The sequence below is a fragment of the Budorcas taxicolor genome, chromosome 10 (genome assembly GCF_023091745.1).
Source record: "Budorcas taxicolor isolate Tak-1 chromosome 10, Takin1.1, whole genome shotgun sequence".
In the NCBI taxonomy this organism is placed as follows: Eukaryota; Metazoa; Chordata; class Mammalia; order Artiodactyla; family Bovidae; genus Budorcas; species Budorcas taxicolor.
Genome location: NC_068919.1, coordinates 85,841,457 through 85,860,104, shown reverse-complemented (window position 1 = coordinate 85,860,104; position 18,648 = coordinate 85,841,457). Strand labels below are relative to the sequence as shown.

The 18,648-nt window shown below is 49.0% G+C and overlaps 1 protein-coding gene across 1 annotated transcript in view; it reads right to left on the bottom strand.

Annotated features, from left to right (window-relative positions):
• The window catches only part of ESRRB (estrogen related receptor beta), a 186,631-nt gene extending 172,675 nt beyond the window's left edge, over positions 1 to 13,956 (bottom strand). The window contains exon 1 of the mRNA XM_052646699.1: positions 13,837 to 13,956. Coding sequence (XP_052502659.1) covers positions 13,837 to 13,838 — 2 coding nt within the window. The 5' untranslated portion in view covers positions 13,839 to 13,956. The remainder of the gene's footprint in view (positions 1 to 13,836) is intronic.
• Positions 13,957 to 18,648: the final 4,692 nt, after the last annotated feature.

The window sequence follows — 18,648 nt, the reverse complement described above, 5'->3', positions numbered from 1 at the left end:
TGGTGTTCTCTGTGTCACTCTTATTGGGGAAGCAGAGCCTGGGTCAAGGCCATGATTCAGGAGACCAGCAGATTCTGCAGTTCACACTAACACCTTGTCTGACGCAGCTGGGGACCCAGTGGCCTCCACCAAGAACAACCATAGTCCCATCAAACAAGCAGCTCCCTTCCCAACACATACAGAACTTTCATATTCTTCCTGGAATGCAGATGGAGGGTTGGAGACCCCAGGAACCTCAGACAAGGCGGGAAACAGAGTCCCCGAGGCAAGCAAGTATTTCAGAGAAATTCTGTACTGGCTTGTCTAAGCAACGTCAGTGGAGGTTCTCAGGATGACACCATGGCCTGGGGACAAGGGAGAAGTGCTAAACAGCAGGAATCATAGCAGCGACTAAGACATCTGTTAGCATTTCATTGCAGAGCCCAGATGACCAGCCATCACCCTCCACCCACTGGATTCAGAAGGCAGATTGCAGGCTGTGAGGGCCCCTTGAAGATGAGCAAAGCCAGAGGAAAGTCAGAAACCCAGTGAACCTGTATCCACGGAAGCTCATGGACAGGGGAAGGATAAACACTTTATCCCAACCAGTGAGCACACGCTGGACTCCACCCAAGGTGGGGAGATATTATAACTCTGCTCTGGAATGTGATTAGCATCCCAAGAGCCACATGAGTGGATCAAGAGGAGCTAAAGGTCACAGGAGACTAGGCAGGAAGTCCAGCCATCCAAGGCTGTGGCATTGGCATTGATGATAGACTTCTCCTCCCTCGTCTCACTCCCTCAATTAAAAAAAAAAAAAAAAGTGTGGATTACAGATGGAGCAGCCCAGACAAGAGGGAAGGATGAACAGCAACCCACAGGAAGTGAGGAGAGGGGTGCTGCTCAAGTGTCAGATTTACAAAGTAGATGTAGCTCTCGGAAGACAAAGCCAAGACAGATGACGTGTGGCTAGAGCAAGGTGGGGGGAAAGACAGAACGGGAAACATCAAGTGAAAACACTCTTGACGGCCTAGCTGGAGGGAGGATGTAAAGGCAGTCGTGGGAAAGGCGATGGGGGAGCAGGCAAGCAACAGTCAGGATAAAGCAGGAGAAACAGAATGTGCTTTCTGAGAGAGCATACTGCATCATGGGAGCCTTTAAAGTCTGCCCATTTTAGCCACAGGTTAGGTCTACATGTTACCAGTATAGTTACCAGTTCCCCCAGAGAGGTTTAAAATACTGATGTAGGGGAAAGACTTTAGCAGTGTCAAAGGAGAGCTAAGGGGTAATCAACAGAGGTCTCCCTTGACGGAAGCATCCGCACTGTAATATTTACAGGGATGCAGGGACTTGGGGAAGAAGAGCTAGAATTGTAGGCTCTTTTGTCAGGTCTGTTAAGGGACACAGCTGACACATTTCAAGAAAATAAATAAAAACAGGAAAACTTCAACCATGTTTGGACCAAGGTCAATGCTGGTGTAAATGACACCAGAGGGCACCGGTGTGGTTTTCATTGGCTGGCTGCTCGCACTTAGTCCAGCACTGTGTTGTGATACTACGTAGGGTGATATCAGACCCCACAACTTACTCCCTTGAGTTGGGTCACCTTGAGGAAGGTCCTCAGTGCCTCTGTCTCCTCTTCTGTAAAATGGGAATAATGATAAAACTTACTTCCAGTCGTTACAGAGTAAGATAAGCTATGTAAAGCTTCCGGCACATACAGGCCCTTGATAAAGACCTTTCCTTCTCCCATACACTGAAGAGTGGTTGCAGAGATAGAACACGTGGAAAAGTCAAAAAACGAAGCAAGCAGTAAACACCAATGCAAGGAAACTGTAAAGGAATGTTTTAAGGAAATGTCATGTTCCAGTACTAGGTAATGGTACCGCTAACATTCAGTGAGATTACTGCCAGGAAAAAAAAAATGGAGCCATTCACAACATGGAGCAAAAGAATGATGCTGAAGATTTTTTTAAGGCTTTAAATTCGTAATGTGGTTCATGTGCAATGGGAAAACTGCTGGTTAAAGAAAATATGAGGTTTTAGGGGACAGAGAACAAAGCATGTCCCCAGGCTCAGTATGGAAATGACAGCGACCCAAGACCACCTGAGCTGAGAAAGTCCAATTGTCAGAACTGTCCTTCTGGGAGATTTTGGTGGAGGACTCGGAAAGGGGCCTGAGATCAAGGGTCCAGCTTATAAAGGAATCACTTCATAAGTTTCATGAAACAGCAAAGACAGAAGTGAAAGGGGCACAAGGGATCAATGGAAGTAGAGTCGGGGACTTATGGGAGACTATTTTAGAAATAAGTTAGAGAAAAAGAATTGTCACACCGAGATTAATGATAAAATCAAGGCCATTTAGTAAAAAAATAAGAAAAAAATATCTGTATAAGGAAGCACATAGGGACCCAGAAAATGGATAAGGGATATTTTGTGCTCTGAGGTCTCTTTATTTAGCAAGTCTTCGAGTTTAATATTTTTAAATTAATAGACTATGATGGAGAGAGGGGAAAAAAAAGAACAGAAGCAGACAGCAGAATGGTCATACAAAGAAGTAGGCACAGCAGTTGGGAGATCATGTCATTCCTAAAAGGTGTTTTCAGTGGGTTGGTTTTCAGCAGCTCAGTTTATACGTTGCTAAAAGATTTTCCAGTTCACACCACGGAGGCACGAACCACCACCCCTGACCAATGAGGGAGAACACAGAGGGGGGAATTCAGGCCTTGGGGAATCATCAGCCAGGCCTGGGGCATTTCTGGAAGCAGCCAAGCCAACACTCGGGTTGGGGGCGTTGGCATTCACTTGTGCCAGTTCCTTCCTTAGAACCTTCAAAGGCAAGTTGGGTGCTTGTCTTGTCCAGGTCGTGCTGGGTTATAGCCCCAGCAGTCCCTGCCCACGGAGCCTTCATGCTGAACGGGAAACCACCACACAGACAGCTGTGCTTCAGGGTGACCGCTGCCCGGGTGGGGCACAGGGGAGGTTTGGAGCCACACACCCAGGGGAGCACTTGGAGGTGATCCAGCCCACCCATTCCTTTTACACATAAAGAAACAGAGGCAGAGAGAACCCAAGCGGCTTGAACAAAGTCATCAGGCAGTGGCAGAGCTGGGAGCAGGAGGCTTCTGAGGAAAAAAAATGTAAGAGCTTGCTCCATATACTGCCGTACAAATCAGTTTCATTTCCATAAACGGTTTGGTAGTCTCCACAGCAGTGTCCAGCCGCATCATCGGTAGAGTGTCACATTTCAAGGTACTATATCAATCTGATATTTTTAGCAGATGGATTCCACAAGTCTTGTTATAATGCATCCACCTGGCTTCCTTCTGCCCCGACTCCCCACTTTCAGTGGTTGGGCAAATTCATCACCGCCTCCCTCAAGTGCTGAAGTAAAGCATCTTTGCATGTTTTCAACTTTATATAAATGCTACAATCCTATCTCTAGAATTCTCCTGAATGCCTTTCTCCTTTATCAACGCTGCTGACTCTTCAAATCCACCAAGACGGCCCATTAGATTAACCCATTAGTTGCTTCTGTCCCCAGGGGCACAGACCCAAGGGAAGATTCTGACAAGAAAGAAGCCACCACCCGGTCTCTGTTGCTCAAGAGCAGACCTTAAACTTGCAGGGACCAATATCTATCTCCCGATCCTTTTCCACGTGGTGCTTGGTTCCCACTGACTTCAGAGGAGCAACAGCAGATGGGCATCTGAAGGCAGAATTAACTCAAGAGTCATTACATGAGGGTGTTCTCAATTGAGTGCCCTGGAGTAAATAGTAATTACATGTTCCTTCAAGATTACTCTCAGCCTGAGACGGGGAAAAGAGAGAGTCATGGCTGACTGACCACAATACCCTTAATGTGCACACATGCGCACAAGCACACAGGCCAGTCGCAAGTCTGAATTTGGAAATTTCCCCTAAGATTACGTGATGTCATGTCTACAAGTCCCTTGAAATGTACCAATTGGGCCCCCTTGGAGACATCAGAAATTACTCTTATCTGTCATGTATGGATGTGAGAGTTGGACTGTGAAGAAAGCTGAGTGCCGAAGAATTAATGCTTTTGAACTGTGGTGTTAGAGAAGACTCTTGAGAGTCCCTTGGACTGCAAGGAGACCCAACCAGTCCATTCTGAAAGAGATCAACCCTGGGATTTCTTTGGAGGGAATGATGCTGAAGCTGAAACTCCAGTACTTTGGCCACCTCATGCGAAGTGTTGACTCCTTGGAAAAGACTCTGACGCTGGGAGGGGTTGGGGGCAGGAGGAGAAGGGGATGACAGAGGATGAGATGGCTGGATGGCATCACTGGCTCAATGGATGCAAGTCTGGGTAAACTCCGGGAGTTGGTGATGGACGGGGAGGCCTGGCATGCTGCGATTCATGGGGTCGCAAAGAGTGAGCAACTGAACTGAACTGAACTGATTCCCATTTTTCTTTCCTCGCTAAGCACTCCCTAAATTTGCACCATCAAATATGTGGAAAATAAGCTATCCCCGCTCTGTTACATTGTACAAGAAGAGGAATTGTCTCTGTGCAGAACACACACTCCAAAGACACCACTGCACTCCTGGACACACAAGACAACCCATCTCGGAGACTTCCCTGGTGGTCCCGTGGTTAAGACTCCATACTCCCAATGCAGGGGGCCTGGGTTCGACCCCTGATGAGGGAACTAGATCCCACACCCCATAATGAAGGCCACATGCTGCAATTAAGAGCCCGCAGGCTGCAATGAAGATCCTGTGAGCTACAACTTGACCTGGTGTAGCCAAAAAACAAGAAAGAAAACCCATCTAAACTATTTCCAGTCTCACAGCTGGACTTCAGCAGCCATCTATGCTAGGCCATGGAGAACGGATTTCCATGAGGGAGAACAGGTTTGGCGAGACCACACCAAAGCCCAGGCAGACACTGGGAGGACGCCGACTTGATTATGGGATATGACAATGCAGGGAACTGCGAGGGGGCCAGGGATGTATTAAAACACCTCTAGAGTAGCATCTTCTGCTGCATTTGTAAGCAGCTTGGGCAGGGGTGGGGAGGGATGTAGGGACTTTGGAAGTTTCCACCCTCTTGATCTTTTTGGCACAGGACCCAGAAAATGATGATGACAACAACCAGAATGTCATCACCCTCAACAACAGCTTTCCAAATTTGCTATCGAGCAGGCACTGTTCCAGGGCCTTTATAAGGGTCTCCTTAAACCTTTACAACAGCTCCACAAGGCAGGTGCTCTTCCGTACCCATTGTACAGATGAGGAGACTGAGGGTGGGGTGGAGAAGGTGGGGAGCTTGTCCAGGTTGCGGCAGGTACGAGGTGGACACGGGTCCAGCCATGTGGTTCTAGCACCCGTTTTGTCTAACACCACCCAAACCACTGCATGGAGCTCACCGTGCAGGAGAATAAGTTAGTCTAAGCACGTCCCTTTCTTAAGGAACGCTTGCCCTCTGATTCTTTTTCTTTTTTTCTTTTGCCCTCTGATTCTTATGCTAGCTTTCCACCAATCTTGTGATGCCCTCAGCCCAGGTTTCAGCCCCTTTTGCTGGTGAAGGAATGAACGTAGGTAGGGGTTAGGGGTTAAGGACTTGCCGAGGTCACCATGCTTGGAAGCTCTCTTCCCAAATCTCAACCGTGCTCCCACCAAAGGATTTGAGTAAACCTTGAGGAGCAGGCACCCTGGCCCTGGGGCTTCTCCAGACGCCGAGGGGCCCGGATGCAACTTTTGGGGCCAAGGATTGTGAGGGAGGGATATCCGGACCGCAGAGGCATGAAAGCATGGTGGCGACAAGTTGAGAGCAACTTTAAAATGCAGAGTTTACATACTTGTTTTTGAAAAACAAGGCCTGACCAGTTTTCTGCTCACTGCCCAGGTGTACTTATAGATAGAGGGAGGTGAATAGTGAAACAGGCCTAGAAGGATGCTAGACAGTTGGGACTGACTGAGTTGGAAAAGGCACAGAGCCCCCCAAAAGCCATGTCTGGGCCCAGGGTTTTGTATTAAAGGATGGGGCGGGGACTTCCCTGGTGGCCCAGTTGCTAAGAATCTGCCTGCCAGTGCAGGGGACATGGGTTCGATCCCTGGTCAGGGAAGATCCCACATGCCGCGGACTGACTAAGTCCGCGTGCTGCCACTACTGAAGCCTGCTCACCCTGGAGCTCATGCTCTGCAACGAGGAGAAGCTCGGGCACCACAGCTAGAGAGCAGCCCCTATTCACTGCAACTAGAGAAAAGCCCGCTTACAGCAATGGAGACTCAGCACAGTCAAAAATTAATTAATTAATTATTTTAAAGGAACCCGAGCAGGCTGAGCTGTAATTATCGGTTACGTCAGGAGTACCACAAACCAGGTTCACTGTGAGCAATGGTTTTAAAATGTAACCTTTTAGAGCTGGAGGGCCTAAGAGATCTTGTCCACTCCTTCATGTTATGATGCAGGGAACTGAGGCCCTGGGCACCTTAATTATCACTGACCTGGGCGTGAACCGGACTGAACCCACCTGGCACCTGCCTCTGCCCGGGGTACTTGGCTGCTACCTCCATCCACTAGAGACACAGATGGAAGCAACCCTCCACAGTGGACTTCCCTCCTGTTGACTTTGGTTTTTAACATTTTTTTTTTTTTTTGGCCACGCCACACAGCATGCCACATCTTAGTTCCCCAACTGGGGATCGAACTCGGGGCCCTAGCAGGGGAAGCTTAGAGTCTGAACTGCTGGACTTCCGGGGAACTCTTGGATTTTTATTAATAACTTTGTATTTCAGAATAATTCTAATGTCATAGGAAGTTGAAAAGAAAGCAAACAGGAGGTTCTGTGCACCATTCAGCCTGCCCTTCCAGCTGACTCGTACCCACACACAGTTCTAAGACAATTGCAGATACATGTGGGGTGACAGGTCTCTTCCTGAGACTCATTATGGAGCAAACAATCCCTAACATTGCTTTCTCAGATCGTATGCTACTCCCCTCACAGCTGTGAACCCTAACACACACACACACACACACACACACACACACATGCAGCCTAATCAGCAATAATTTCACTCCTGAATATTGCTAGAAAGATCACTAAGCCAAGCTAATCAATTGTCTCAGCCAGCAACCAGTCCCCGAGAGATGCCTAGACTTTTCACTGTTCTCATTTAACCCTTCGTAGCCTGAGTTTTTCCTCCCCAGTGTTCCCAAAGAGCACAAATGCTATTCTGGGAAGAATCCAGTATCGAAGATGATGTTCCCCAGTTGCCACCTTTCCAAAGCCTTGTCTGTGCTAATGGAAGCAGACACTCTGGAACACTTCAGAAGGAGGGTCTCCCTCTCATGTGCACCAGCTGGGACCAGCGTGGTTAAAGCAAAGGAGAGGGACGCGGGGCCCCACGCAGAACAGCCAGAGGAAGCAGGTACCGCCCAGAAAGGGAGTGGAGAGGGAAACCGTCACAGGAGAGATACCAGTTTAGCAATTAAATTTGACATCAACTTAGACAAAGCGTCTTTACTGAACAGGATGAAATTCCAGCGAAGGTTTGTCCACATGTGCATAAAAGACACATCTCATTCTCTTTCTCTCTCTTGCCCTCTTTTGTTTTTCCTGGATGGAGGAATGTGAAGAGCTACAGAGAAGAGTGGGGGCAAGACCACAGTCAACAGGTCATGAGCTGATGTAGTTATGGCAGCTGAACATTCATAGCTTCAAGTCACTTCCCCCTCCCATGATTAAGGGATGGGGAGGGCCCCCTTGTGAGGAGAGACTCCATGCAAGTCACATCGCATGCATTTATTGAGCACATACTGTGCGTCATGCATTGCGCTTGGCACTGGGGCCTTCAAAGCTGATAGCAAGGAGGCAAAAGGGAGGCTGTGACAATTTTAGGAGAGCAGAGAGGAGGCAGGGAGAGGAACATGGGTGGCACTGCATTCCTACTCCGACCCCCTGATCAGTGGGGGAAGAAAAAGAGGAGGGGTCACTGCCTTGAGGCATAGTCTCTGCAAAGACACACAGGGAGGGTCAAGGGCATTGGCACTGGGTGCAGCCCAGGAGAGGACACCTCACAGGGTGAGGCCCACGTGGCCTTTGGATTCACTGGTCAAGTGACCCTGTTGAGAGAAAGGACAGAGCAGGGGCCTGCTGCCTAGAAAACACAGCCCGTTGGGCTTCACAGCCGGGATTGGTCTGCCCTGCTCGAGCCTGAACTGCCATCTGAGAATGCAGGATGGAGAAGGTGCAGGAGAGACTTGGAGAGCCAAGAACAGAAGCTGCTCGTTGGAATGTGAGTGGGGCCAAGAGAGCTGACCAAACTCTGACCCTACAGAGCAGAAGAGTCAGGCCTTATTCCCTGACTTAGGACTGTGGTCCAGCCTACACCCTCCCACCCTCTGCTCTTCACTCTAGTTTAAAGCCCGAGGTTCCTTCCAGGTTGGGGCAGGGTATGTTCCCAATGTGCCTTGAACTCTGGTTTCCAACTGGAATAGCCCGCTGGAGGGTGAAGCTGGAAGTCTTGCTGACACAGGACTCTGCTCACCAAAACGCAGGGAAAACAGCCTGTTATGGACTGAATGCGTCCCCACCCAGATTCATGTGTCAGAGCCCTTGTTCCCAGTGTGATGATATTTGGAGTTGGGACCTTCAGGAGGTAACTAAGGTTAGATGAGGTCATGAGGGTGGAGCCCCATTGATGGGATTAGTGTCCTTTTGAGAAGAGGAAGAGAGCAGAGCTCTCACTCTCACCTCCATGTGAGGACACGGCAAGAAGACAGTCCCCCAGGAGAAGGTTCCTCCCAGGAGCCTGACCATGCTGGCATCCTGATCTTGGACCAGCCTCCAGAACTGCAAGAAAATTCATTTCTATTGCTTGAGCCACCATCTGTGGTGTTTTGTCGTGGCAGTCCAAGCAAAGATGTGCCTTAGTGGGAGGCACAGGGACCTGTTTTTAGTGGTGTGACAAGGTGTGGGCAGAACTGACTGCTCTGTGCTGAGCAAATAAAATGGCCAAGACTTACTGGGTAAAAGGCTAACATTCCACATGCATTTCATCTTCCCAACAAGTCTATGGGGTAAGTTCTATGTGTGCATGCATGCTAAGTCGCTTCAGTCGTGTCCGACTCTTTACGAGCCTATGGTCCATAGCCTGCCAGGCTCCTCTGTCCATGGGATTCTCCAGGCAAGAATACTGGAGTCGGTAGTCACTCCCTCCTCCAGGGGATCTTCCCAACCCAGGGATCGAACCTGAGTCTCTTAGTATCCTGCACTGGCAGGCAGGTTCTTTACCATTAGCACTACCCAGGAAGCCCAGGTTCTATAATTACCCCCATTTAACCAATGAGAAAATGGAGACCTTAAGAGATTAGGTACCTCAAGTCTCACAGCTGAGAAAAGGTAACGTTGGAACTTGAACTCTGACTGTCTGACTCAGAATGTACACTCTTAACCACAGCTCTGTGCTGTCCATGGAGGCACTTGTCAGGTCAGGAGGACAGGAATGATTGACAGTGAGCTGGGCTTACAAAGAGGAATGCTATGTGGCCCCTACAGTTAGGGGGTTCCTGATGCAGTGAGGGAGACCAACAGGAGCAGTCCTCCCGTGGGGGTGAATGAAATGATGGCGGGACATCAACTGGGGCCCCAAGAAGAGGAAGATGCCAACCAGGTAAGGAAGACTTCACAGAAGAGCTGGTGTGGACGCGTTACAAAGGCCACCTTGACCCGAGGGCTCACGATCACAAAGCATGAAACATGAAGAGAAAGGACAGTGCCCAGGTCAGAGGGAAACAAAAGGCCAGAGGACCCTGTGGACAGAAAGGCAGCTTTTGGAGCCTCTGCTGACGTCATGGAGCAGGGAAAAAGAGCCAAGCAAAAGGACTAGAAACTGCTCACTTGATTGGTGGAGAAAAAAGGCCAAGTGTACAGAGCACCTCCAGTATCAGGGATTCCTGCCCTTATCCCCACAGCTGGAGAAAGGGACTACAGTCCAGGGGAGCCATATGGCTCCAACATTCCCCTCTCCTCTACTGTACACTTGCCCAGAACTTAGACTCCTGACCTCAGTTTGGCCTTGACTTTGCTTGACCTTGCTTGACCTTGCTTGACCTTGGCCAAATTGCTCCATGCCTTCTCTGGCTGGAGATGGGAGTTTTCCACCTGCTTTCTCCTAGGCACAGTGAACCAGATGGGTTTTGAGGTCCTGGTGTGCAGTACCTGGAGCTGAGACTCAGACTGATCATAGGGCAAAGGGGGTGCAAATTTGCTCTTGGGGGGAAGCCCGCCCTCTGCATTTCAGAGACAGGGCCAAAGTGGGGGAGACCCTCTCCACCAGCTCCACCAGGCAGCTGGGGGGACTCTCCTGCTGCCTGTAAATTGAGCCATTCTCCTGTCTCTACGTGCCCACCTCCGGACTGGAAGAGAATTGATTTGGGGACTGAAGGCACACAGCCCCTCCAGGGCCTCAGTGAACCCAGGATCCGTGTCTGCTACGGGGGGCTCTTTTTCTGAACTCAGCAGAGCTTCTGCCACGGTTTCCATCTTCGCTTTGTGAAATGATCTCCTCTCTCTCTCTCTCCTCCACCTTCCACTTTGCCCAAGTTGTACAGCAGCCTGGAAATGCTGATGGCTTAACTGGTTTAATTTTTTTCCCCAGCAGCCCTGAGGGGTTTTAACTCTTTCTCCTGCAGAAACCCTGCTTTTGGAGTTGAATGTTTAAATTCTCACTGGGAGACTCATAAATATTCGGAGTCACTCTCTCCCTCTCTGTTTGATTAGGAAATGAGCCTTTAACTCAATGTAATCCCCAAGCCATTAACAAAAAAGCCCTCAACAGCTCCACTATTAGAATTTCACTCTTAACCCGCTGAGGATTGAATTAGATTAACATAACTACCCACAATCTGAGTTTATTTTCTGTGCCAGATAGAAATGTGTTTTTCAGGGAAGGCGAGAAGGGGGAGGGAAGGGAGGGGGGGAGACAGAGAGCGCGAGAGAGCACAGGAGGATAATGAAATGTAAAAATAGAGATAAGAAAAAGATGGACAGATACACTGTAGAGGTGAAGTGATGGGGAGAAACAGCTGTGCTTAGTCTTTGGTGGAAAAATCCTGCCAGCTGCCATTTTTTATTTGTGGGATATTTGGAGGGGAAATCATTTGAATGAGGGGAGCGCTTTCCAGGTATTTGCAATTCCTTCTTCCTCGAGATTGATGGTCCTGCACCTGAGCCTGCTGTAGTCCAAAGCACCTGCTCATTGGCCCCACTGTCCCCAATTTGGGAAGAGGTCGGGGCTGGGTTTCTACGAGCTGGAGGAAGGGGGGGATGCATAAAACACCAGCATGTACGCAGGCAACTGTGAATTTACATCAAAGAAATAAACAATGATGATGATGGAATGGGGGAGATTTTATAGACTTGAAGTCACAGACAGCCCCATGACCAATTACGTGGAAGAAATCAGTTTGGCAAAAAAAACCAAATGAGTTTGACAGGAGCTTGATCCACATAAAATTAATTGTTATTGAAGCAGAAACTAAGTAATCAGAGGCTGCCTCATGCAAAAGCATTGCCGTTTCCCCGACTGCATCTCTATACATAAGTCCAAAGGGGCAAAACCACATCCTGGACTTGGGCGGAGCGGGGGGGGGGGGGGGGGGGGGGGGGGGGGGAAGCCAGGCCTTCCCTCCCACTGCCAAACAAGCCCCCGTCTCACCTAAAAGCGTCCACAGGTGGCCAAAGGAAGGAGCAATTCTTTTCTATATATGACAACAAATGTTCTTCCGTCTTAACCACTAACGCTAATGAGAACACAGGACTTGTTCAGAAACAGCGGGACTCACCCCCATTGCATTAAATCAGGGGCCGGCAGGCTCCAGGATGCATGCTGAGGAGGGGAGGGAACGGCTTGCTTTTTACGAAAAGGTTTGGAGAATCTCACACTTCCTAAAAAGCCACTGAGATCAGACAGTCCTAACAGTTCAATTTTGCCAACAGCTGGCTGCTGAGGTTTCTGAATGCAATGTCTCAATCACTTGGTTCACTTGAGCTTTAATTAACAATCACCCACCAAATCCCACCTCGGTATTATTATGGGAAACCTTTGCAGGATATGTTTATCAAAACAGAGTCTGTGGACTAGAAAAAGTAATAATGTTACATATAGAATATGCCCAATTCCTTTTTTTTTTTCCTCTTGATTTCTGGGACTTTACTTTCCCTACTAGTTTTGAAATAATGACATTTCTCCTGATTTTACACAAAACTCTTTCTTCTAATTTCTCTAGCAGTGAATATAGTGAACATATAAAGTTTACTTTCAAATCCTAATGGGGATCAGGAAGGAATAAGAGATTAGAAAGTAAACTTCACATGTTCTGTCCTCCAAAATAATAAATGAATGGATTAAAGGCATTAATAATCTTAAATAAACACTGATTAAAAATACAGAACCAAGAGGAGGAAACTAAAAGTTTCATAAAGGTCAAAATAAAAATGAGATCAAACCGCCTCTCTAAATATATGTGGGCATCCATATTACTTAACTTTCTTCAAGTCAGTTTTGCTGCTAAAATGATTTTGTTTTTAATCAAAACAATCCAGACATATCTGTTTTGTTTACTGCCTTTAAATTGTTGGAAAGATGATGAGTTGGGACCTTGTTTTCCCAAAGAAATAAAAAATAGTGCTTAGCAATGTAGCTTATGGGAAGCATTGTATTAGTAAATAGAAACTCAGGTATTATTTGTCTCATAAAAAAGGATGCATTTTAAAGTTGTACATCATATACATTAAGCATCATCACTTCCCCCCCCCCCAAATTTAGGGCTTCTATTTCTTCATACATAATATATAACAAATCTCCCCAACTGCAGCATTTTTAGCGAATGCTATGTAGTTTCCAGAAACTAAAGCCCCAAATGTTCCACAGGAAGCTGGTGGCGTGTTAAGCGGTGTGGACTAGCAGACAATACCTGGAGACTGCTGTCTCTAGGAGTTGCTGGCGTGCTCGCAGAGTCTGTGCTCTGCTTGTCTGAAACAAGTATGGCTTTGACAAGGACCCTCATCTTAACTTTCTTCCTTCTCGAAGGATGCGGAGCGACGGCTCCACGGCACTCCACACCCGGCTTCTGTCCTTTCGAATGCTCTTCCACTCCCAGCCCCCTACCCCAGTTCCCCTTTCAGGATGAAGAAAACACACCAAATGAGTAAGCCAACAAAAGCCCGCAAGGCAAGACAAAGTGTTAGCTCTCATCCCAACTCCTCAAAGCAAACTCTGCACAAAAAAAAAGAAAAGTCATTTTCCTTTAAGGCGCTATAGAAACGCTGGGTATCGGGACTGTCAGGATTCCCTCCCTGAACCAGGAAGCTCCCAGGCTTCTGCTGGGAGCCCTCCATCATCACCTGTCCTGTGTGAACTGGATCTTTGCTCTGTAACCTTCCCAGCTCACCCAGAGCCGGAACTGCCAAGCAAATGAAAGTTTTCACGCTGGGAGTCATAACCACCCTGCGGAGTCGCATGTAAACTTTCCCTTGCCCTTTTGATTTACTTACTTTTTCTCAGTGAAAACAAATAAAAAAACTAAAAGAGGACCTACTGATTTCCAAATGAGTTTGTGTAACTGTCCCTCCCCACCCTTCCGGGTCCCTCTGACCTTCCCAGGACAAGTCTGCAAGAAGCAACATTTTCCTCTGGGTCACCCAGAGATGCTCAAGGGTGCCGAGATCCAGGATGAGAGAGCAGGCAAAGGGAAAGATATTTTCATCCATGAAAAGACAGAGGGAGAGAGAGAGAGAGAAGAAAGCAGCGTGGTGTGGGGCAAAGGACCGAAAGGTCCAGGGCAGAGTCAGGGGCAGAGGGTAGGAAGAGTCCGGTACTTACATGCTTGGGGCTGGGGAAGGGACAGGGTGGCGGGGAAGGGGCTCCCCTCAGCTGTTTCCAGTCGCTGATGGCTCGTCGCTCAGCTCCTCCAGCACCAGCTGACAGTCCCCTGTCTGTGTCTCTTTGTGACTAAGGACACAGTACTCCCAACCTATAAATAGATCCCGACTCCGTGATTGATATAACAGGCAGCTGACAAAAAAAAAAAAAAAAAAAAAATCCCACAACCATAACCAGGTCTTAAACAAAACAGCAAAAAAAAAGCTCTAGACTTTCAACCCCACTGAGCTCCATGCAGACTCCATGCAGATGGGCACTGGAAAGCAGGGAAGAAAAATATACAATGAAGGGCAGGAGGAAATGGAGTGGGGGGGGGGGGGGGACAAAAACCAGGGAAAGTGTGAAAGGCAGTTACGTCTCCAGTGGAGGACTTGGGGTCACTGGAGAACTGGGGGGGTGATGGTCGGCTGAGAGAGCAAGGAGGGAAATGGGCAGGAGGGTCTGACCTCCCCCCACCCCCCCACCCCCATCCCCACCCTGAGCTCCTGGCCCGATCAGGGCTGGAGTCAAAGTCCTGACTTGGGAGCATTCGTCAGCCCAAGTGCTTTCCACGAAAGTTTCCATGCCTCCTGCCAGATCAGGAGGCAGGGAGGGAGCAGACAGAGCTTTCCTAGCTCAGAGGCCAGGCAGGCTTTTCAGGGGGACACACAGGACGTTCCTGGAGTGGGGAAAGGGGAGAGGACGTGTAGGTGAGGGGCTGGGATTGGACTCACCTGTGCCTGGTGTGGCAGGCCCAGTGGGTCACTCGCAGCCCCTAATGGGTTTTTAAAAGGAGGGGGTTGACATTTGGACAGAATTGCCCAAGGTTGAAAGGCCATGGGGGCCTTGCTGTTTCTGCTTCTTCCAGAAAGATTTCCTAGGAGACTGAATTGTTTGACAAAGCTGCTTCTTGGGGAAGAGTCCCAGTCTTTGGGATAGTAAGGAGTCTCTAAGAAACACTGGCTTCTCCAGTTTGTGCAAAGGTGGGGCAGCCACTCCAGGGCGGTCCAGCCCAACTCTGAAAGCTGAGGCCTGGGGCAAAGTTTCCAGAAGACAGGAGAATAATGGAGAAATGACGGAGGTGTGGACTGTCCACACTCACCAGGTGAGCTTCTGATCACCCCCGCGACTCCTGCCATCTGCAGGCTACCTCATTTGATCACAGCAGGGTCCTCTGTCTTGGTGCTCTGGTTACTTGTGCACACAGATTTAGGCAGAATTTCAGATGAGGCTCCTTGTTCAAGAAGGGTCATGGATGGGCCCAGTCCCTTGCTGGGTATAATAAGGGATAGGCATTTTATCATCCCTTAAAACGTCCTCATCTCTAAACTTTTTAAGAAATGAAGTGGAATTTCCTCCTCCCGTTACATCTAATTCTCTACTCTCCAGATTAACAGATAATCTGAGGCTAGGGGTACCCAGTCTGTTAAAGTCAAAACCTATTTAATATGCAGGACCTCAAACATTTGCACAAATTGTCTGCTGTTGGAATACAAGCTCCTAGAGGGGAAAGACATGTTCCCAGAGGGTAATAAGACATCTTATTTACCACTGTGTGTCCAGCGCTACAATGATACCTGACACTTAGGAAGACTTTCCTGAAGTATGGATTGACTGACAACTGATTGAATGAATGAGTGAGTGAAGAGTGATGCCTAAGATACTCACCATTTGAATCACTCATTTGGACCCAGACATTCACTCTAGAAACGTCTGTATTATGAGAGTGCCCCAGGGAAGGGAGAGAATTAGGAATGGGACAATAGGCAGATAGAGTCTGACTGGCCTGCCACTGAGCCATGATTTCACCATGATTTCATCTGCTCTGAGCACCAGGCCAGTGGGGCCACCAAGCACTGCCCCCTCATCAGGCCTGAAGGGCTTCCCTGGTGGCTCAGGGGTTAAGAATCCACCTGCCAATGCAGGAGACACGGGATCCCTGGTCCAGGAAGATCCCATATGCTGAGGGGCAGCTGCACCACCACTACTGAGCCTGTGCTCCTCAGCCCGGAAATTACAACCACTGAACCCCCGAGCCCTTGAGCCCATGCTCTGCAACAAGAGAAGCTGCCACAATGAGAAGCGTGTGCACCGAAACTAGACAGTAGCCCCCACTCGCTGCAAGTAGAGAGAAGCGCATGCAGCAGAGAAGACCCAGCACAGCCAGAAGTAACTAAACAACCAGGCTTGATCACTCGTGGGGTTCTCAGCGAACATAGCTGCTAGGAAGGCGGATCACCCAGCCAAGAGGCAGGGGGCTCTAGATCAGTTCCCGTGCTGATGACTGGGGCTATGGCCACTCGGGCGCACCTTCATTCCAGGCTCCTTCCCAGGGGAAAACCTTTCCTCTTCTGATGCAGACTTCTCTGCTCTCTCTCCCAATCCTCCAGCTGTGTCCATTCGGACTCTCGCTGACCCCTCCCAGACTTCCGGCAGAAATCGCGTGTGAGTCTTTGTGGCTGCATCCTCTCCTAGCGCCTCACCCCCTCCAACCCCCCGCCACCCACCGGCTTCTAGCTCCGTGCCCCGTCTGTCGTAAACAGTGAATGGGGTGAACCAAGCCATGCCTCCTTCAAGGCATCCTCTTTAGGAAACGCCTGTATGTGTGTGTGTGTGTGTACTAAGTTGTTCACTGCATGTGACTCTCTGAGACCCCTTGGACTATGTTGCCCACCAGGCTCCTCTGTCCATGGGATTTCCCAGGCAAGAATCCTGGAACAGGTTGCCATTTCCTACTCCAGGGGATCTTCCTGACCCACGGACTGAATCTGCATCTCTTGTGTCTCCTGCAATGGCAAGCAGATTCTTCACCGCTGTGCCCCCTGGGAAGACCAGAAAGCCCCTGTGGCACCTTGATTTTGGCGTTTCACTGTCAGGCCCATCTCTGAATCACTCTCAGTGATTCAGCTCCCTCAGCTGAACCAAGTCTTGGTGTCTACCCCCAGCTAAGTGGCCCGGGGAGACCAGCTAATAACCAGCGGGCCTCCCTCTGATCACACAGGGCTCCTGTGAAATGCTAGTCATCATCACAGGAGGCCATAGGCCTTTGCTTTCAGGAGGCTTTTTATAGCCCCATTTTCTCATTGTAAAGCATCTCCAGCTTCCAGAGCCAGGCCCCCTGGGCAGACGCACACACAGACGCACACACCCAAGTAGGTAAAATCTAGACACCGGATCAGGACTCCCAGGGTTGGAATCTTGCCTCTTCCACTTAGTACTGGGAAACTGGTGAAATCCCGTAACTTCTCAGTGCTTCAGTTTCCCATCCACAGGGTGGAAGGTCTAAGGGTCAGCCTCTTCAGATTGTCACTTGGACAAAATGACTCAGTGCAAGGAGGTGTTTAGCCCAGTGCCTGGCCCATGAGAATCCTCCATCAGCATTTCAGGGAGCATTACCTGCCCCCATGTACGCCTCTTTGCCACCTCGCTGGAGCTTGCTTTGGCTCCTCCGCACAGCTTGAGGAGGAAGAGCTGGAAGGGCCAGCACTTGAGCACAGAAAGGGCTCTGCCTGCAGAGCCTGGCCAGAGGTCAGAGGTCAGAGGTCAGGAAGACTGTGTGGAATCTTTGGACGTTTAGCATGTGAGCCCAGGGGCAGGTGAGGGCAAGAATAGAAGGGTCCAGGGGACCTTGACTCCCTTACACCCAAACAGCCAGGTTTATAACCCACTCACCTCTCCCTTGACCACCCCTTCCCTTTCTGCAAGAGATTCTTTGCCTACCTTGGGTATTCTGAGCGTTCTGTATCTCAGTGTCCCTGAAGACTTAGGGTCTTTCCTCAAGCTACTATCCAGCAGCTGACCAGAATGTGGTTTTGAAAAAAGTGACCAAAGTGTCACTGAAACCCCAGTCGCTGAACCTATCATTCTATGTGCATATGAGCTCTACTTCTTCCTTCAAAGGGGACCTCAATTCTGGAATTTCTCGAGTTTTCGGTACTAAATTTTTAAGCACGTGATATATATACTTTTTATTACTATTTAAAATTCACATGTGGTGTTGGAGAAGACTCTTCAGAGTCCCTGGATTGCAAGGAGATCCAACCAGTCCATCCTAAAGGAGATCAGTCCTGAATATTCATTGGAAGGACTGATGCTGAAGCTGAAACTCCAATACTTTGGCCACCTGATGCAAATAACTGACTCATTGGAAAAGACCCTGATGCTGGGAGAGATGGAAGGCAGGAGGAGAAGGGGATGACAGAGGATGAGATGGTTTGATGGCATCACTGACTCAATGGACATGAGTTTGAGTAAACTCCAGAAGTTGGTGATGGATAGGGAGGCCTGACGTGCTGCAGTCCATGGGGTCGCAAAGAGTCACACAAGACTGCATGACTGAACTGACTGAAAAGTCACATGACACAAAGCTTACCCTTTTACCGACTTCACAGTGCACAGTTCAGTGGCGCTGAATACGGTCACAAGGTGGTGCAACCATCCCCACTGTCTCGATCCAGAACATTTTCATCACCTACAAAAGAGACACTGTACCCATTAGCAGCCACTTCCTATTTCTCCCTCCCTCACCCCCAGCAACCACCAATCTGCTTTTCTTTTTCTAAAGATTTTTTTGATGTGGACCATTTTAAAAGTCTTTATTGAATTTGTCACACTACTGCTTCGGTTTTCTATTTTGGTTTTTTGGCGACCAGGGAGGTGGGGTCTTAGCTCCCCAACCAGGGTTCTCACTTGCATCCCGCTGCATTAGAAGGTGAAGACTCAACCACTGGACCACCAGGGAAATCTCAAATCCGCTTTCTGTCTGAATGGATT